The sequence below is a fragment of the Carcharodon carcharias genome, chromosome 30 (genome assembly GCF_017639515.1).
Source record: "Carcharodon carcharias isolate sCarCar2 chromosome 30, sCarCar2.pri, whole genome shotgun sequence".
NCBI classification, from domain to species: Eukaryota; Metazoa; Chordata; class Chondrichthyes; order Lamniformes; family Lamnidae; genus Carcharodon; species Carcharodon carcharias.
In genome coordinates this window covers 7685501-7702677 of record NC_054496.1, presented here as the reverse complement: position 1 = coordinate 7702677, position 17177 = coordinate 7685501, and the positions used below count along the sequence as shown (strand labels likewise).

Sequence of the window (17177 nt, the reverse complement as noted above, 5' to 3'; positions counted from 1 at the left end):
TCATGACACCATGTTATGAAGTGAAGCACGGGGATATACAGGGCTGCAGATAAATCTTTTGGCTTTTTCCTTTTATTTCTCCACGTGCAAAACTGCCTGATTTCCATTTTTATTACCGTATAGGAAGTGCCATTGGAGGCCTGATGGGCAGAGGGAGAGTTGGCTTGGTACCTCTGTCTCCATCCCATGCTGGTGAGCAGTAATGCTCCTTTTTAACAGGGAAAGCTTTTAATTGTTTTTTTTCAAAGCCTTTTCAGTAATTAATGGACAGAAGTTCATTCAGTCAACATGTAGAATTGTGTAGCACGAAAGGAGATCATTCAGCCCATCTTGCCTGTTCTGGCTCTTTTGAAAGAGCTATCCAAATAGTCCCACTCTCCCTGCTGTTTCCACATCACCATGCAATTCCTCCCCCTCCAATTCCCTTTGAAAATTACTATTGAATCTACTTCCAAATCATAATTACTTTGTGTTTTAAAAATCAATTCTTGTATTTGATCCAATTATTTTAAATCCATATCCTGAGTACCAGCCCAACAGCCATTTTCTCCCTATCTACTCTATAAAAACACCTTATAATTTTGAACACCTCAATTATAGCACCTACTAGTCTTTCCTACTTTAAGGAGAATGATCCCAGTTTCTCTCATGTTTCCGTGGTCTTGTCATTGGGTTAGTAATGCGGGTTCAAATCCCCACCACAGCAGCTAGTGGAATTTAAATTCAATGAATAAATCTGGGATTGAAAGCTACCCTCAGTAATGGTGACCACAAAACTATTGTTGTTTGTTATAAAAAAAACCCATCTGGTTCACAAATGCCCTTTAGGGAAGGAAATCTGCCATCTTTACCTGGTCTGGCCTACATGTGATTCCAGACCCACATTACTGCCCTCTGAAATGACCTAGCAAGCCAAACAATTCGAGAACAATTAGGGATGGGCAACAATTACTGGCCCTGCCAGTGATGCCCACATCCCATGAAAAAGATCTTTAAAATGTAACAAATATTTCTCATCCCTGGTAGCAGTAGAGTTATCTCAGTTGAAGAAAGGTACCTCTGATAATCCAGCACTCCCTTGGTACTGCAAGGAGAGTGTTGACCTAAATTGTGGTCTGGTCTCTTCAGTGGGACTTGTACCCACCACCTTCTGTCTCAGGAAAGGAGCTTCACCTGCTGATTGAATAGGAAGTCTTAAAAATTAAAGTTTTAAGTTTAACAGTAATGAAGCAAATACAGGGCAGATGATAAAGAGCAATAAATTTATCTAAACTAAATCCTGATTTTAAAGTTCTCATTCTTATTTCAAATCTATTCGTGGCCTTCCCTTCCTATCTCTGTAACCTCTTTCCATCCCTACAAACCTTCACGATCCCAGTACTACTCCAGTTCTGGTCTCTTGTGCACTGTCAATTTTCTTTGATCCACCATTGATGACAATTCCTTCAGTTCCCTAGGCCCCAAGCTCTGGGATTCTTTCCCTAAACCTCTCCTCCTTTAAGATGCTCCTTAACGCTTACCTCATTGACCAAGTTTTTAGTCACCTGTCCTAATGTCTCCTTATGTAGTTGTGTCCAATTTTGGCTGATTACCATTCTGTGCAGTGCCTTGGGACAGAACTTGAGTTTTGCTGAGAAAAGACATCTTGTCAAAGCTTTTCATCTTGCACTCATCAGGACAAGTATTCTTGCGATAGTCATGATGAGTCAAAACGCAAACTTCGACAAAATGTCTTTTTTAAAGCCATAAGCAACAATAAACTGATGACTAGTTAGATAAAAGTGGAAGATGCTGGAAATGCTCAGGTTAGGCTGCATCTGTGGAGAGGGCCCCTCTTTCAGGTGGGTGACCTTTCATTAGTGCATTGGGAGCTGTTTCTCTTTAAATCTGCCATGAGATCTTTTACATATGCCTGAGCAAACACATGGGACCTCAATTATAATGTCATCTCTGATAGGCAGAACATCCACCAGTGCAGCTCTCGGACTACTCTGGACCATCAGTCTAACATCCAAATCTAGAAGTGGCTATGATGGCCCAGTGGCTATTCATATTTGTTTTCCTGTCACAAATAATTAGATTTATTGAATTCCGTTCTGGAAATGGGAATTGAACTTGCAAATCCTGGGTTGCTGGTTCGATATTATAATCACAACATTACCATTATAATAATGCTGGAGGGTGGTGATTAACTGTGCCCCCCTAGCTCTAGCCTAAAAATAAGTGGTCTCCCATTTAAGATAGATGAGGAGGGGTTTCTTCTTTCAGAGGGTGTTAGTGTTTAGAATTCTTTCCCAAAGAGCAGTGGATGAGGGTCTTGCATATATTCAAGGCTGAGTTAGACATTTTTGATTGACAAAGGAATCTAGGGTTATGAGGGATAGGCAGGAAAGAGGAGTTAAGGCCATCATCAGAACAGCCATGATCTTATTGAATGGTGGAGCAGGTTTGAAGGGGCCGACTGGCCTGCTATTCCTTCTGTTAGATATTAATGCATTGCAAGAAGAAGCATATTGACTGCATTGACCACAGCAGTGAATAATGGTTTTGAGAAAACATTATTCTACAATCCTACATGTTTCCACAGTCCTACAACTCACTGAGATCTAGGTGCTCCTCCAATTCTGGCTTCTCTTACATTTCCCAATTTAACTGCCCCACCATTGGCAGCTGCCTGGGTCCTAATCTCTAAAATTCCTTCCTAAATCTCTCCCTTTTTAAGACCATCCTTAAGACCATACCTCTTTGACCAAACGGTTTGGTCATCTGCCCTAATATTGCCTTATGTGGTTTGGGGTCAGATTGTATCAGATAATGATCCTGTGACATCTTGGGATGCTTTACTACATTAAAGACACTATATAAATGCAAGTTGTTGAATATATATATATATATGTATATATATATACAGTAATTCAGCAACTTCTCTAATAAAGAATGTAGATGGCTATTTTATTGCTAAACTGCTCAACAAAGCTTGTGTTTACTTTGCCTAATCATATCACTGGTGGCACTCGCCAAGCCCATCTGATTCAGCACAATCTTTTGTAGAGCAAAACAACTGAAAAGGCAAAAAACGTGGTTACTAAATCCTGATTTTGAAGTTCTCATTCTTATTTCAAATCTATTTGTGGCCTCTCCTTCCTATCTCTGTAACCTCTTTCCATCCCTACAAACCTTCAGGATCCCAGTACTACTCCAATTCTGGTCTCTTGCGCATCCTCAGTTTACTTCGATCCACCATTGATGACAATTCTTTCAGTTCCCTAGGCCCTAAGCTGTGGATTTCTTTCCCTAAACCTCTCCTCCTTTAAGATGCTCCTTAACGCTTACCTCTTTGACCAAGCTTTTAGTTGCCTGTTCTAATGTCTCCTTATGTAGTTGTGTGCAATTTTGTCTGATTACCATTCTGTGCAGTGCCTTGGGACAGTTTACTATGCTACGAATGCTATATAAATACACACTGGTATTGTTGTCCCTGGTGCAGGCACCACAAACCTGAACCAGCATTGTCTCTTTATGGGTGTTCATTCACCTGTGGTGATGTTCCAGCTTTGGCTACTTCTGCAGTATAGTCTCCATATCCCCCTCACATAAATGCAAATAGTCCAACAAGAATGAACCGCAAAGACCTACAGTACTGGGCACTGTTATGGCCTTACTATAAAAAGAGCACAGAAGCTCTGGTGAAAGTGTTTTTTTAAAAAAAAACTCATATTAAGGGGAGGGAAGAGATGGGGTAGATGGATGTGAAATCTGACTTTGTATAATGCTGTGTAAAGATTACAGCCTTACCTTTTGGGAGCAAAATCATTAAAGACTTCTGTATGCAAAGGGTGGGAGGAGTTTTGAACTTCCACAAACGGCAATTAATGTTGAATCAATTGCTAACAACAATCTATTAATCACAGATTTAAATTTATCTGAAGTTTTGAAGGGAGGTGAAACCAAGGCATGTATATGGATCTCATTGGATGGTGGAGCAGACTTGAAGGGCAGGATAGCTGAAGACTGATTACTTATTGAACAATCCTGAGTGCCAATGTGCTAATAACTACACTAACAGCCAGTTTAAGATAATCGATCTTAAAATGTGGCTTATTTACACTTGCTAGAAGTGACATATATTTATACGGACTGATTTAAAAGGCACAAGTCAGGAGTGTGATGGAATACTCCCCGCTTGCCTGGATGAGTGCAGCTCCTACAACACAAGAAACTTGACACTATCCAGGACAAAGCAGTCCACTTGATTGGCACCCCATCCACAAACATTCACTCTCTCTACCACCAATGCACAGTAGCAGCAGTGTGTACCATCTACAAGATGCATTGCAGCAACTCACCAAGGCTCCTTAGACAGCGCCTTCTAAACCCATGACCATTACCATCTAGAAGGACAAGTGCAGCAGACACATGGGAACACCACCACCTGCAAATTCCCCTCCAAGCCACTCACCAGCCTGACTTGGAAATATATCGGTCGTTCCTTCACTTTCACTGGGTCAAAATCATGGAACTCCCTTCCTAACAGCACTGTGGGTGTACCTACACCACATGGACTGCAGCAGTTCAAGAAGGCAGCTCAGCCCCCACCTTCTCAAGGATAACTAGGGAGGGGTAAACAAAAATGCTGGTCTAGGCAGCGAAACCCACATCCTGTGAATGAATTTAAAAAAAACAAAATAACATGTTCAATCCTTATGCCACTTTTAAATTATCCAGGAACTGGTAGGGGGTGGGGTGCTATAGTTCCCCATTGCTCTCTCTCTGGCAGCACCTCAGCCAATCAGAGTGGACTTCCCAACCAATCAGTACTATTTCCTATTTTTGTTTTGTGACTGTTTGAAATTTGGCATTCTTGCTTTTGTCCTGAGGAGTGTGCGAGGAAAAGCTTCGGCGACGTGTCTCTCCTTTCAGCAATATTCCATAAAACGGAGTAGAAAGGGATGCTGAGATGGGGCAGATGCAATAGGAAGTGCCCAGTGTGGGAATAGAAGGAGCAGCACAGACTGGATGGGCTGAAGGACCACTTCCTGCATGACATTGCTTGTTTGCGCTGACGATTGGCATCCGTCTCTACAAATCAGAGATAATAGGAGGCGGGCGTCGCTCGGGTGACGACCAAACCCCAATCAGATTAGACTTGGGGTTGGGACGCCGCGAGCTCAGCCAATCAAACGTGAGGAAATGAACTGTCCAGCGATAGGCGGATGGAACGAAGCCGCGGCAGTCCAATCGCTTTGGAGCACGCTGTGATTGACAGCGCAATAAACCAATCAGCGTGGGGGAATTGGGCGGATGATAGTCGATTTAACCAATAAGGAGGGTTGGGTGGGTGATAGCCGGGTTAACCAATCGGGTGGGGCGGTTGGGTGATTGACCCCCGCGTGCGCCAATCAGGCGGGGAGTCTGGCCAGCGGAGCGAGTTGGGATGTTGTCCCCGCGGGTCTGCGTCTTCCCCTCGACCCGGGAGCTGGGCCCGGCCGTGGGCCGCTTCTTGCTGGCTCAGGCCGGCGCGGCGGTGCGGGAGCGCGGCCGCTTCGCCTTGGCCGTGTCGGGGGGCAGCCTGGTGCCGCTGCTGGCCGCCGAGCTGCCCGAGGCCGCTGTCCGGGAGCCCGAGCCGCCCGGCGCCGCCTGGAGCCGCTGGGTCCTCGGCTTCTGCGACGAGAGGCTCGTCCCGTTCGAGAGTCCGGACAGCACCTGCGGCCTGTACCGGGTAAGGGGCTATTAACAGGGGGCGGGGGCGGGGGCAATGGTCTCAGGGTGGGGAGTATTAATGGGGGGAATGGTGTCCGGGTGGGGAGTATTAATGGGGGAATGATGTCGGGGTGGGGAGTATTAATGGGGCAATGGTGTCGGGGTGGGAAGTATTAATGGAATGGTGTCCGGGTGGGGAGTATTAATGGGGCAATGGTGTCGGGGTGGGAAGTATTAATGGGGCAATGGTGTCGGGGTGGCGAGTATTAATGGGGCAATGGTGTCGGGGTGGCGAGTATTAATGGGGCAATGGTGTCGGGGTGGCGAGTATTAATGGGGCAATGGTGTCGGGGTGGCGAGTATTAATGGGGGGAATGGTGTCGGGGTGGCGAGTATTAATGGGGGGAATGGTGTCGGGGTGGGGAGTATTAATGGGGCAATGGTGTCGGGGTGGGAAGTATTAATGGGGCAATGGTGTCGGGGTGGCGAGTATTAATGGGGCAATGGTGTCGGGGTGGCGAGTATTAATGGGGCAATGGTGTCGGGGTGGCGAGTATTAATGGGGGGAATGGTGTCGGGGTGGCGAGTATTAATGGGGGGAATGGTGTCGGGGTGGGGAGTATTAATGGGGGAATGGTGTCGGGGTGGGGAGTATTCGTGGGGGAATGGTGTCAGCGTGGGGGGTATCAATGGAGTAATGATGTCAGGATGGGGTATTAATGGGGCAATAGTTTCAGGGTGGGGGGGCTTTAAGTGGTGTGTGAGAATTATATATTATGATGAACATTGATAAATGTGTTTAATACTGCAGGTGTGTTGATCCTGGGCGATTGATGATCAGGGATAGCCTGGAATTGAGAACTAATGGTCCAGGAAAAGCTGTCTGTTAATGGCCAGGCAATCTTTGGGGGTATTAGTGATTTGGGAAAGACTGAGGTCGGGAATTTGTGGTCCAGTTTACAATCGGGGTTAGTGTTAATGAAAAGAGAAGGTAAAGACTTGCATTTATATAGCGCCTTTCACGACCACTGAACATCTCCAAGCGTTTTACAGCCAATGAAGTACTTTGGATGTGTTGTCACTGTTGTAATGTCAGAAGCACAGCAGCCAGTTTTCCTGCAGCAAGACCCCACAAACAATGTGATAATCATCAGATAGTCTACTTTTATGTTGTTTTGGGGGTAAATATTAGCCAAGACACCAGCGATACCTTCCCTGCTCTTCTTCAAAATAGCGCCATGAGATCTTTTATATCCATCCAAGCAGGTAGATGGGCTCTCAGTTTAACTACTCATCTGAGAGACAATGTCATGGCCCCTCGGTACAGCACCGGAGTGTCAGCCTCGGTTTTTGTGCTCAAATGCTGGAGTGGGGCATGAACCCAAACCTTGTGATTTCAGAGGCAAGAGTGCTATCAACTGAGCCACAGCGCACACATCTAAATAAGATTGCAGTTAGCAGTATTAATGATGGGGAAAGACCAACAAGAGCGAATCCAACCTTCGCCCTTTGACACTCAATGGCATTATCATCACTGAATCCCCCACTACCAACATCCTGGGGGTTCCCATTGACCAGAAACTGAACTGGATTAGCCATATAAATACTGTGGCTACAAGAGCAGGACAGAGGCGAGGAATCCTGTGGCGAGTAACTCACCTCCTGACTCCCCAAAGCCTGTCCACCATCTACAAGGCACAAGTCAGGAGTGTGATGGAATACTCCCCAATTGCCTGGATGAGTGCAGCTCCCACAACACTCAAGAAACTCAACACCATCCAGGACAAAGTAGCCCACTTGATTGGCACCACACCCACAAACATTCACGCCCTCCACCACCGATGCACAGTAGCAGCAATGTTTACCATCTACAAGATGCACTGCAGGAACTCACCAAGCCTCATTAGAGCACGTTCCAAACCCACGACCACTACCATCTAGAAGGACAAGGGCAGCAGAGAGATGGGAACACCACCACCTGGAAGTTCCCCTCCAAGCCACTCACCATCCTGACTTCGAAATATATCGGCCGTTCCTTCACTGTCGCTGGGTCAAAATCCTGGAACTCCCTCCCTAACAGCACTGTGGGTGTACCTACACCACACGGACTGCAGCGGTTCAAGAAGGCAGCTCACCACCACCTTCTCAAGGGCAATTAGGGATGGGAATAAATGCTGGCCTAGTTAATGAAGCCCAGATCCCTTCAGTGAAATAAAAATAAAAGAATGATCTTGTTTAAAAACGGAGCTTAAGGCACTAGCAACCTGCAAGGACTGGAGTTGGGAGTATCAATAGTTGTGGGAAACTTGGCAAATTGATGATTTGGGAGAGTTGGGATTATTGATGGTGGGACCGTTGATCAGTCTTTATGAAAATTAATTCCAAGATACTTTCAGATTTAGATTAGATTTCGACTTCCCATGTCTCGTGACGCAGGAGGTAGACGCAGCAAATGCTTATGTCTGTTTTCCATAGTGTGTTTTTTCTGGCATGGGTCGCTAGCCTGAAGCCAGAGGCCATAGCTTGAGAGGTGTCACTCCACATCCAGCATGGCTAACCAGGAGTCTCTCCCACTTTTACCACCTGCCATTGGCGTGTGTTGGGACAGGTTTGCAGGTTCATGCCCAGGTTGCAAAGAAGAGTCATAAGGACTCGAAACGGTAACTCAGTTTCTCTCTTCACAGATGCCGCCAGACAGGGCTGAGTTTATCCTGTACTTTCTGTGTTTATTTCAAAACTCCAGCATCCGCAGTATTTTGCACTTATTGATACTCCAGCTGTTTGGTCGCGTTATGACCATACCTTCCCTGGCCAACAAGTCCTGGGGTGGGACTCTGAGCTCCTGACCTGGAGGCAGGGACACTACCCACTGCGCCACAAGACCTCGGGTTTAGATACCATGGGGAGGGCTGTCCATTCCCAGCGGACTGGCTAGACATGTCTCTAAGGCTGTTGTAAGGAAGCTGCAGGGGTGAGGGTACTGGCTCAAGTTGACTCCATCTGCTTTCCATTTTAAATTTTCATTCCTCAATGTGCTTGGCTGTGACTCCCTTCCTGACGCCACATCTGCTCTCAGAAGCAAGAGGCTGAGCAACTTGTAGTCATTTTGAAGCAAAGTGTGTCATGAGCAGTTCTGTGGGCTCTAGATTCCGTCCTCTTTATTTGTCTTATCAAGTCTGCTATGCCCAGCGCTCTCCTGACCTTTACCCTCCAAAACTCTATCCTAATTACTCATCCTCACCTTTACAAAGATAATCATCTTTTTTTCAGGATCTCATGGTATTGAAAATTTCCTTTCATCACAGTTTATTCCTGACCAAAATACAGGTTCTTAAATCCCTAGCTGCTAATATTGTCTAATGATGGCTAATGTTATTTGGCCTTGCATTTTACACCCTTGGCTCTTAACCTTTTGAGAGAGGCATTTAACTGAGGCACTTTTTTTATTCATTCATGGGATTTGCTGGGCCAGCATCTATTGCCCATCCCTAATTGCCCTTAAGGTGGTGGTGAGCTGCCTTGGTGATTCGTTTAAAAGGAAGATTGCATTTATATAGCATCTGTCATGACCTCTGAACATCCCAAACACTTCACAGTAACTTTTTGAAGTGTAGCCACTGTTGTAATGTAGGAAACACAACAGCCAATTTGTGCACAGCAAGCTCCCACAAACAGCAATGTGATAATGTTGATTGAGGGTAAAATATTGGCCGGGGCACTGGGGCAAACTCCCCTGCTCTCCTTCGATGTGGCAGCATGAGATCCTTTACATTCACCCTAGAGGGAAGATGGGGTACACTCACTATAAAGGAGAGAATGGTGTTGGGCTAATGGTCAAACTCAGTTATGTCACTCATCATGGTTAACAATGCAATTTGCACTCCACCCCAGTTAGCTGCATCTCGGACCTTGAGAAAATCAAGCCAGTGAATTTTCCCTTGTGCCAAGTTTTATTCTGCTATGGACACATTTTAATTTCACTGATGAGTCCCTGGGCGTGTACCGAGCAGTGCACATCTGTAAAGTTTCCATTTGCTGATCTGGAGTGCAGATATTTGTAGAGTTGTTCCACTTAGCAATCCCTGAGAATTTAGATTCAGGCTGGCGAGACCCAATGAAAACACCCCCTCCCTCCCTCTCCTGACTTGTGCAAAAGGCACTTGTTGGACTTCGAACAAGCAAACATTGAACAGCTTACAAGAATTCTTACATTTCCTGTCCCTCATCCACCTAAGGACATCCTACCTCCTTGTGGAGCTGAGTGGGAAGGACACCCGCATCCTATGATAAGTCTATTCACCCAACCACAAGGTTGTGATAATGAGCTGCTCAGTCAGTGACTGTCCTTGAGCACTGTGGCCCTGGCTTAATCCAGCATCTAGTTACCTCCTTTACTGAAAAAGGATCAATGTGTTGTTCCAAGCTTCCGGGTCTACCATCTTAAGGCTGTCAACTTAATCCCAAAATGAACTGTCTCGCCCCTCTCCCGCCCGTCCATTGGGAAGTATTCCTAACCCAGGCCCTTAATTGCTGCAGATCGAATTTGACACCATTTGTTTCACAGTAACCCTGGTGTTTTGAGAGGTGATCAAACAGTTTCACAGCAGTTAATTCAGTTAAGGGAAAAGATAGGTTAATGCCTGCCTTGTATTTCCGACAGTTTGAGATTCAATCCCTTCCATAGTCTTGCCTCTCCCCATCTCTGAAACCTCTTGCAGCCCTCCCAACCCTCTCAGCGCTCCTCTTGTTTGGCATCCCCGATTTTAATTGCTTCACCATTAGCGAGCGTGCCTTCAGCTGCCTGGGCCCCAAGCTCTGGAATTCCTTCCCAAAACCTCTCTCTGTTTCACCAAAACACCTTTTTATCCAAGCTTTTGATCATCTCTTTATATACCCAAATGGAGCTTGGTATCAAAGGTTGCTTAATGATACTCTTGTGAAGCATGCTGGGATGTTTTACTAGAGGGGGTATATAAATGCAGGTTATTGTGAGTTTCTGTGTTTTATTTTTATCAATAGATTGTTATAACCGCAGCGCATTAGTCTTCAGAAGAGGCAGTGACAGAACATCTAAACTAAGGATTATACAAATAGAGCTACCAGATTTGGCTGTTAGATGAACAGAACAATATTTGCACTTGCTGCATTTTAATTGTCCGTGAATGACTTCCCTGCGACCGGCTGGTATCCATCACATTTAACCATTTGCAATATCTATTTCAGAAACATCTACTCTCCAAGATTTCCATTCCTAATAACCATGTGGTCGCAATTAATCCCACGCTTTCTGTGGAGGAGGCAGCAGACAAGTATGCGGAGAGTTTGAGAGAGGTACTAGACTGAACAAGCATGGAAAATATGTAGGGTGTTCCCGTGCTGTGGTATAAAAGGACTGATCAGGAACTCGCAGGGAACAGGAAACTAAGCCCCCCCACCCCAAACCCCATCTTTTCAGGTTGGAAGGTTAAGGGGGCTGCGAAGGAAGAAACCATTGACTGGAAGTCTCTCTGTCCCTCCCTCCCTCCACCTGCTGAGTGCTTCCAGCACTGGTACCAAGGGTGGAATACGCTTAGTTTTCTCACTTGTTGCACACATATCACACTCAACTTGCCAAAGCTGAAACTCCATTCACGTTGCAGCAAAAATCCCAGCGTGGTCTTGTCTTAATAACCCAATAACACAGTCAGTGCTGGTGGTGTGTTTTTTTTAAAAAAACATGCTGTAAGCAGTGATTTAAAACATCACTGAACTGGACCTGGCTTTTCAGATCACTTATTCTGTAGAGCCCATCGTTTAAAGGCACTGTGGAATTTTATATCCACCGCTTCTGATCCAGCTGCTGGTTGAATGTGTGATGAGATTCTTCAGAACTCCACTCCACTCCACTTTACTTACATCTTAATTTGATCATAGCCGGGTTCTTGTGATCGGTGTGGTTGGGTTGAGTGTTTTGTTTTAACACTGTGATCTTTGTGTCTTCTGCTCCAGCTGTTTCCAGGCGATAACATACCAGTGTTCGACTTGCTAATCCTGGGGATCGGTCCCGATGGACACACTTGCTCTCTGTTCCCAGACCATCCCCTTCTGCAGGTAACTTAAACACCATTGTGTTGGAAGGAAAAGCACATGGAAATGGGTGAAACATGCTCATAAGATCACAGGCTAAACAGCTCATTTCTTTAAACTATTCATATTTAAACTGAATTAGTTGATTGATATTTAGCTAAGGCTCTTACTCTAGAAGACTGAGGGTTTGTTTTTGATTCATTGTCACACAGGATTTGGGCATCTCTAGCTAGGCCAGCATTTATTGCCCATCCCTAATTGCCCTTGAGAAGGCGACCTGATTATAGCTCTTTAAGAATATAAAAGGGTTTAATGGGGTAGAGAAGATCTGATCTAGGGGCCATAAATATAGGATAGTCACCAATAACTCTAACAGGGAATTGAAGAGAAACGTCTTTCCTGAGAGTGTGGGAATCACTATCACAAGGAGTAGTTGAGGTGAATTGCATAGATGCATTTAACGAGAACTAGATAAGGGTATGAGGAGAAAGAGATAGAAGGGCTGGGAGGTGGCTCATGGTGTCAGCATGGACCCATTGGATTGGATGCAGTACTGTAAATACTTAATGTTGTTCTTTGTTTCTTCCCTCTCTTTTACTGAAGACAGTGATACTTTGGGGAACTGCCAACTTGCCTGAGTGGCCATTCTTTTCACGTCAGTCTGGGCACTGAGGGTCAGCAAATTATTTGACCAGGTTGAGACCCATCCTGTTTTCAGCTTTTCAGCCTTCGCATGCCCACAAACACGTCTTAGCAAGGCTTAGCAGGTTACAATCAGGTATCCTGGTGTTTTACCTTCCCCCTCTTGCTTCTTGACATACGAATTAGGAGCAGGAGGCCGCTCGGCCCCTTGAGCCTGCTCTGCCATTCAATAAGATTATGGCTGATCTGAGTGTAATATCTGATTGTAACCCCACATTCCCGCCTACCCCTGATAACCTTTCACCCCTTTGTTGACTTGGGAGCTGTAGCTGCTTCCTGCCTTTGGAAGTCTTCATAAAAAGACAAAGTCTCTGGCCAACACCCATTGAGTCCCTTTTTGTGTTGTACCGTGGGATACTAGTGGTTGACTTGACAACTGTTCCTCCTGCTTCACAAGCAGCAGATCCACAACTTGCCCATCTCAACTATGCTGCAGTGTGAAACAAAACAGCCTTTCATTGCTATAGTATAGTGCCTTTTACAACCTCAGGGTGTCCCAAAGCACTTTGCAGTCAATGAAATACTTCACAATAGTGACTACCACTTCTAATATAAGAAACATGGCAGTCAATTTACACACAGCAAGCTCCCACAAACAGCAATGTGATAATGACCAGATCACCTGTTTATGTGATGTTGATTGAGGGATAAATATTACCCAGGACACTTGGTAGAACTCTCCTGTTGTTCTCTGAATTAGTACTAAATGATCTTTCATGTCCATGTGAGAGGGCAGAGGGACCCTCACTTTGATCTCAGATCTGAAAGACAGCGCTTCTGACGCTGTAGCACTCCTCCAGTACTGCACGGGGAATGTCAGCCTGGATTCTGCACACTGGCATGGGGCTTAAACACACGACCTTCCGACTCTGAGGCAAGGCCAATGAACCACAGCTAATGCAGATCCTCAAAGACAATAAACCAAATGTGTCTTTTTGTGGCCTTTGCAATTGCCTCACCCGAGGGAGGGTCTGTGTCAGAGAGGATGTTGCTGTACCATAAGAAGTAGCAGCTGGAGGGTGTGGGGGTGGTGGCTTGGATTGTGGAGCTAAATTCTCTGGAGTGGGACTTGAACCCACACCCTTCTGGTTCTGAGGCAGGAGTTCTACCTAGTGAGCAATAGCCCAACAAGGCTGAGACCAGCCTCTTCCCAGCAATGAGGGAGGAGGAATATGAGGAGCCAACCACCTTGAGAAACCTGGTACCTTCTACAGAGCAGCACTGGCTGGGTTTTGGAGCAGGTTAGCCACACTGCAGCTCAATAACTACTCCACTGTCACACAGGCCTTCCCGACAACACAACAATGACTGCCTTCCAAAAGTACCTCATTGGCTGTGAAGCACTCTGGAATGTCCCGAGCTGGTGAAAGGCGCTATAGAAATGAAAATTCCTTCTTTCAATAGACAAAGAAGAGTTAAGTTCACTGGGGGAAGGGTCGGGATTAACAAGATAAGCTTTTGAAGTCTTTCCAATTGATAGTGATACAGATCTGCTGATTCTAACCCGAGAGTTATAATGCCTCCGTTAATGCAGTGTTGCCTCTTCTTTGGAACAGGAACAAAGTAAGATCATTGCTCCAATCAGTGACTCGCCTAAACCACCACCGAAGCGTATAACCATGACCCTGCCTTTGCTGAATGCAGCACGCTGTGCTCTGTTTGTGGTGACCGGTGAGAATAAGGCTGCTGTGTTAAAGGTAAGAAGCTGCCTTTAGAAACAGAAGAGGTCGATTGACCTGTAAATTGCACCATTCGGTTAGATCATTGCTGATGTGTACCTCAATTCCATATCCTTTACTACTCTTGCCCAACAGAATCCTGTCAGTTTTGCTTTTGACATTTTTAATAGCCTGCAACCTCAACTGTTTTTTGGAGGAGAATGTTCCAAATTTCCACTGCCCTTCCTGACATCACCCCTGAATGGCCTAGCACCAATTTTAAGGTTCTGCTCCCCTTGTTCTGGACTCTCCCCACCAAAGGAAATAGTTTCTCTCTCAGTCTATCCTATGAGATCACCTTTTAATTAACTGAAAGGCCCCAATAAAATCACCCTTTAATTTCCTTTATTCAAGGGAACACAAACCTATACTGTGCAACCTCTCTTCATAGCTTAAGCCTAAGTCCTGGAATCATTCTGGTGAATCTGCATTTCACCCACTCTAAGGCCAATGTGTCCTTCCTGAGCTGTGGTACCCGGAACTGAACACACTATTCTAAGCGGGTTTCTAACCAAAGATTTGCAGCCCACTTTGTTTTATGAGCCTTATATGGTCCGTGGTCTCAATGATGTGCTGCACTGACGATTGAAGTTGCAGCTGAAATTTAAAACCCCTTAGCTGTTTAAATTAAATTTCCCAGGTTTTAGATGTGGACTAATTAACAGAGCAGAATGCTCCAACATTAATATTTGGAGTAACCTGGAACTAGATTTCTCAATAATTTGCTATTGTCTTCTACCTAGGACATTCTAGAAGGTCACAATGAAAACCCACTGCCTGCTGCTCGTATCCAGCCAGTGAAGGGTGAGGTACACTGGCTTATTGATGAAGCTGCAGCAAGCAAGCTGACCATCAAGGTGGACCGGGCATTGGTATAGACCAGGAAGATACTGCAGATGTGGAAATCTGAACTGAAAACAGAAAATGCTGGCACTGCCCAGCAGGACATGCTGCATCTGTGGAGAGAGAGAGAGAGAGACACAGTTAATGTTTCACGTTGAGGACCTTTCATCAGAACTGCTGGTGTAAGTGAATGGGAGCTGTTCTGACGAGAGGTTATTGATGTGAAACGTTAACTCTTGCTTCTCCCTGGACACACACTGCCAGACCTGCTGAGTATTTTAATTTGCTGCCTTGGATCCACACATCAGAATGTAAAAAGTCTCCTGAGGCGCTCAGGCCTATAATATTTTGGTTTAATGATCCCAGCCTGCATGCTTCATTTAGAAACAAAACACATCCGGTTGCCTCCCAAAATGGAACATATCAGCTTGTTGACTTGTAACTAATCCACTTTTCAAACTCTTGCAGAGAATTGCAGAAAATGCTCTCTCTCAAACAAGAACCAAAGCTTAGTGAAATCACTGAAGTCTTTAAAACATGTTCTAAATTGGAGAATGAAGGCTTTCAGTTACTTTAAGTAAACTTTCTAACTTCTGTTCTTTCAGTGGGGTCCTAACTTAAAATCTAATTTATTTCCTTTTTGCCCGCAATCCAAGTTATGGTGTTTGTTAAGTTCTTGCCACGTTGTGTAAAGTCTTGTATGAGGTGAGGCGCGATTCCCTTTACCTGAAGCACCTTCTTTGGTATCACTTGAGGGTCCTGCAAGCATCTGGGTCCAACGTCCGAAACTGGGAAGCAGACAGTGAGTCAGGGTGAGGTTGTATTGCCGCACTAGTACCTGCCCGTACAAAAGCAGGGGATTTATAGCCACACGCATGCCAATTTGGACGAGGGTCAGTGCGTGTTTTGCAACTGTTTCACTGAACTGAACCGTTATGAGATAGACAAATTGTTCAGTAATGGACCAAACACTTAAGAGGAAATTTTATATCAGTTTCAAAGTTTAAGCTGGACTTCTATGCGTTTTGCTGGTTGTACATGTCTGAACTGCGTTGCATGTTTAATTGACCGTGGTTTTCGGGGGAGGGTGATATATAATCTGATACTTTGGGTACCGAACCCCAAATGAGCTAGCTCACCAGACATCTGCTAGACAAACGTGAGCACCCAGCTTAAAATTTATGTTAACTTCAAAGACAGGAGGTGTACTTTTCCAAATCAATCCAATGGCTGGCTGGCATCCCCTGCTTCTGTTTTGACCTGGAAGTAGTTACTAATTATCTACCTTCAGGATAAAAGCAAAGTACCGTGGATGCTAGAAACCTGAGATAAAAGCAGAAAGCGCTGGAAAAACTCAGCCGGTCTGGCAGCATATGTGGAGAGAGAAGCAGAGTTAAACATTTTGAGTCCAATATGACTGAGTTTCAAAGAAGAGTCACATTGGGCTCCAAACATTGACTCTGTTTCTCTCTCCTCAAAAGCTGCCAGACCTGCTGAGTTTTTCCAGCATTTTTTGCTATTACCTACCACGAGGTGTTGATTGGGGGTGTGGGAGGGGCGGTGGTATGCAATTATATGATATGAGCTTGCTAACTAGTTATTATGTAAGGCACAAATTGCCTTTGAGGTAGCTCATTGGCTAAATCAGGCTAAAGGAAAAATAGTAATCTGGGAAACTATTAACAGTGTACTGTGCAAGACAATAAATCTTCTTTGTGTACTATTCTGAATTGTCCTGTCATTGTTTCCAAAAATTTTGCCCCTGAAACCGGTTCTTCATTATTCGTTCAGTCTCTATTCACGGGCTCCAACACTTCCTACCACCCACGCTCATCTTCTCGTCCAGGTTTAGTTTCCTAAAGCGCACAGTCCCTTTTGAACCAAAACGTGCATCTTTTATTCACCACTGTGTATAGGTTATCATGACCGGTTTTAACAACTAACCCATAGTCCTGGGAAATACATGGGCTGCGCTCCAAACTTCTGAAAGTGCAAAATAATCTGTCACTAGTTCAAGTTGTTGCAGACTAAGATTGCAAGGAATTTATTTGCACACTGAATAAAACACAGAAGGAGACAGGAGCAGTGAGATATTAAAGGCTGTAATAATTAAGCATGCACTATATTGCACTCAATCTGCAACACCGA

At 45.0% G+C, this 17177-nt stretch overlaps 1 protein-coding gene across 1 annotated transcript; it reads left to right on the top strand.

Annotated features, from left to right (window-relative positions):
* The first annotated feature begins 5395 nt into the window (after positions 1 to 5395).
* Positions 5396 to 16754, top strand: pgls (6-phosphogluconolactonase). The gene is made up of 5 exons (XM_041177357.1): positions 5396 to 5719; positions 10924 to 11031; positions 11689 to 11790; positions 14025 to 14165; positions 14930 to 16754. The coding sequence occupies exons 1-5, from the start codon at positions 5435 to 5437 to the stop codon at positions 15062 to 15064; spliced, it is 771 nt and encodes a 256-aa protein (XP_041033291.1). The 5' UTR covers positions 5396 to 5434; the 3' UTR covers positions 15065 to 16754.
* Positions 16755 to 17177: the final 423 nt, after the last annotated feature.

Coding starts and splice junctions, on each gene's coding strand:
- pgls (XM_041177357.1), top strand. CDS start 5,435: ATGTTGTCCCCGCGGGTCTGCGTCTTCCCCTCGACCCGGGAGCTGGGC. Junction 11,032..11,688: donor ATGCGGAGAGTTTGAGAGAG/GTACTAGACTGA, acceptor CTTCTGCTCCAG/CTGTTTCCAGGCGATAACAT. Junction 14,166..14,929: donor ATAAGGCTGCTGTGTTAAAG/GTAAGAAGCTGC, acceptor TCTTCTACCTAG/GACATTCTAGAAGGTCACAA.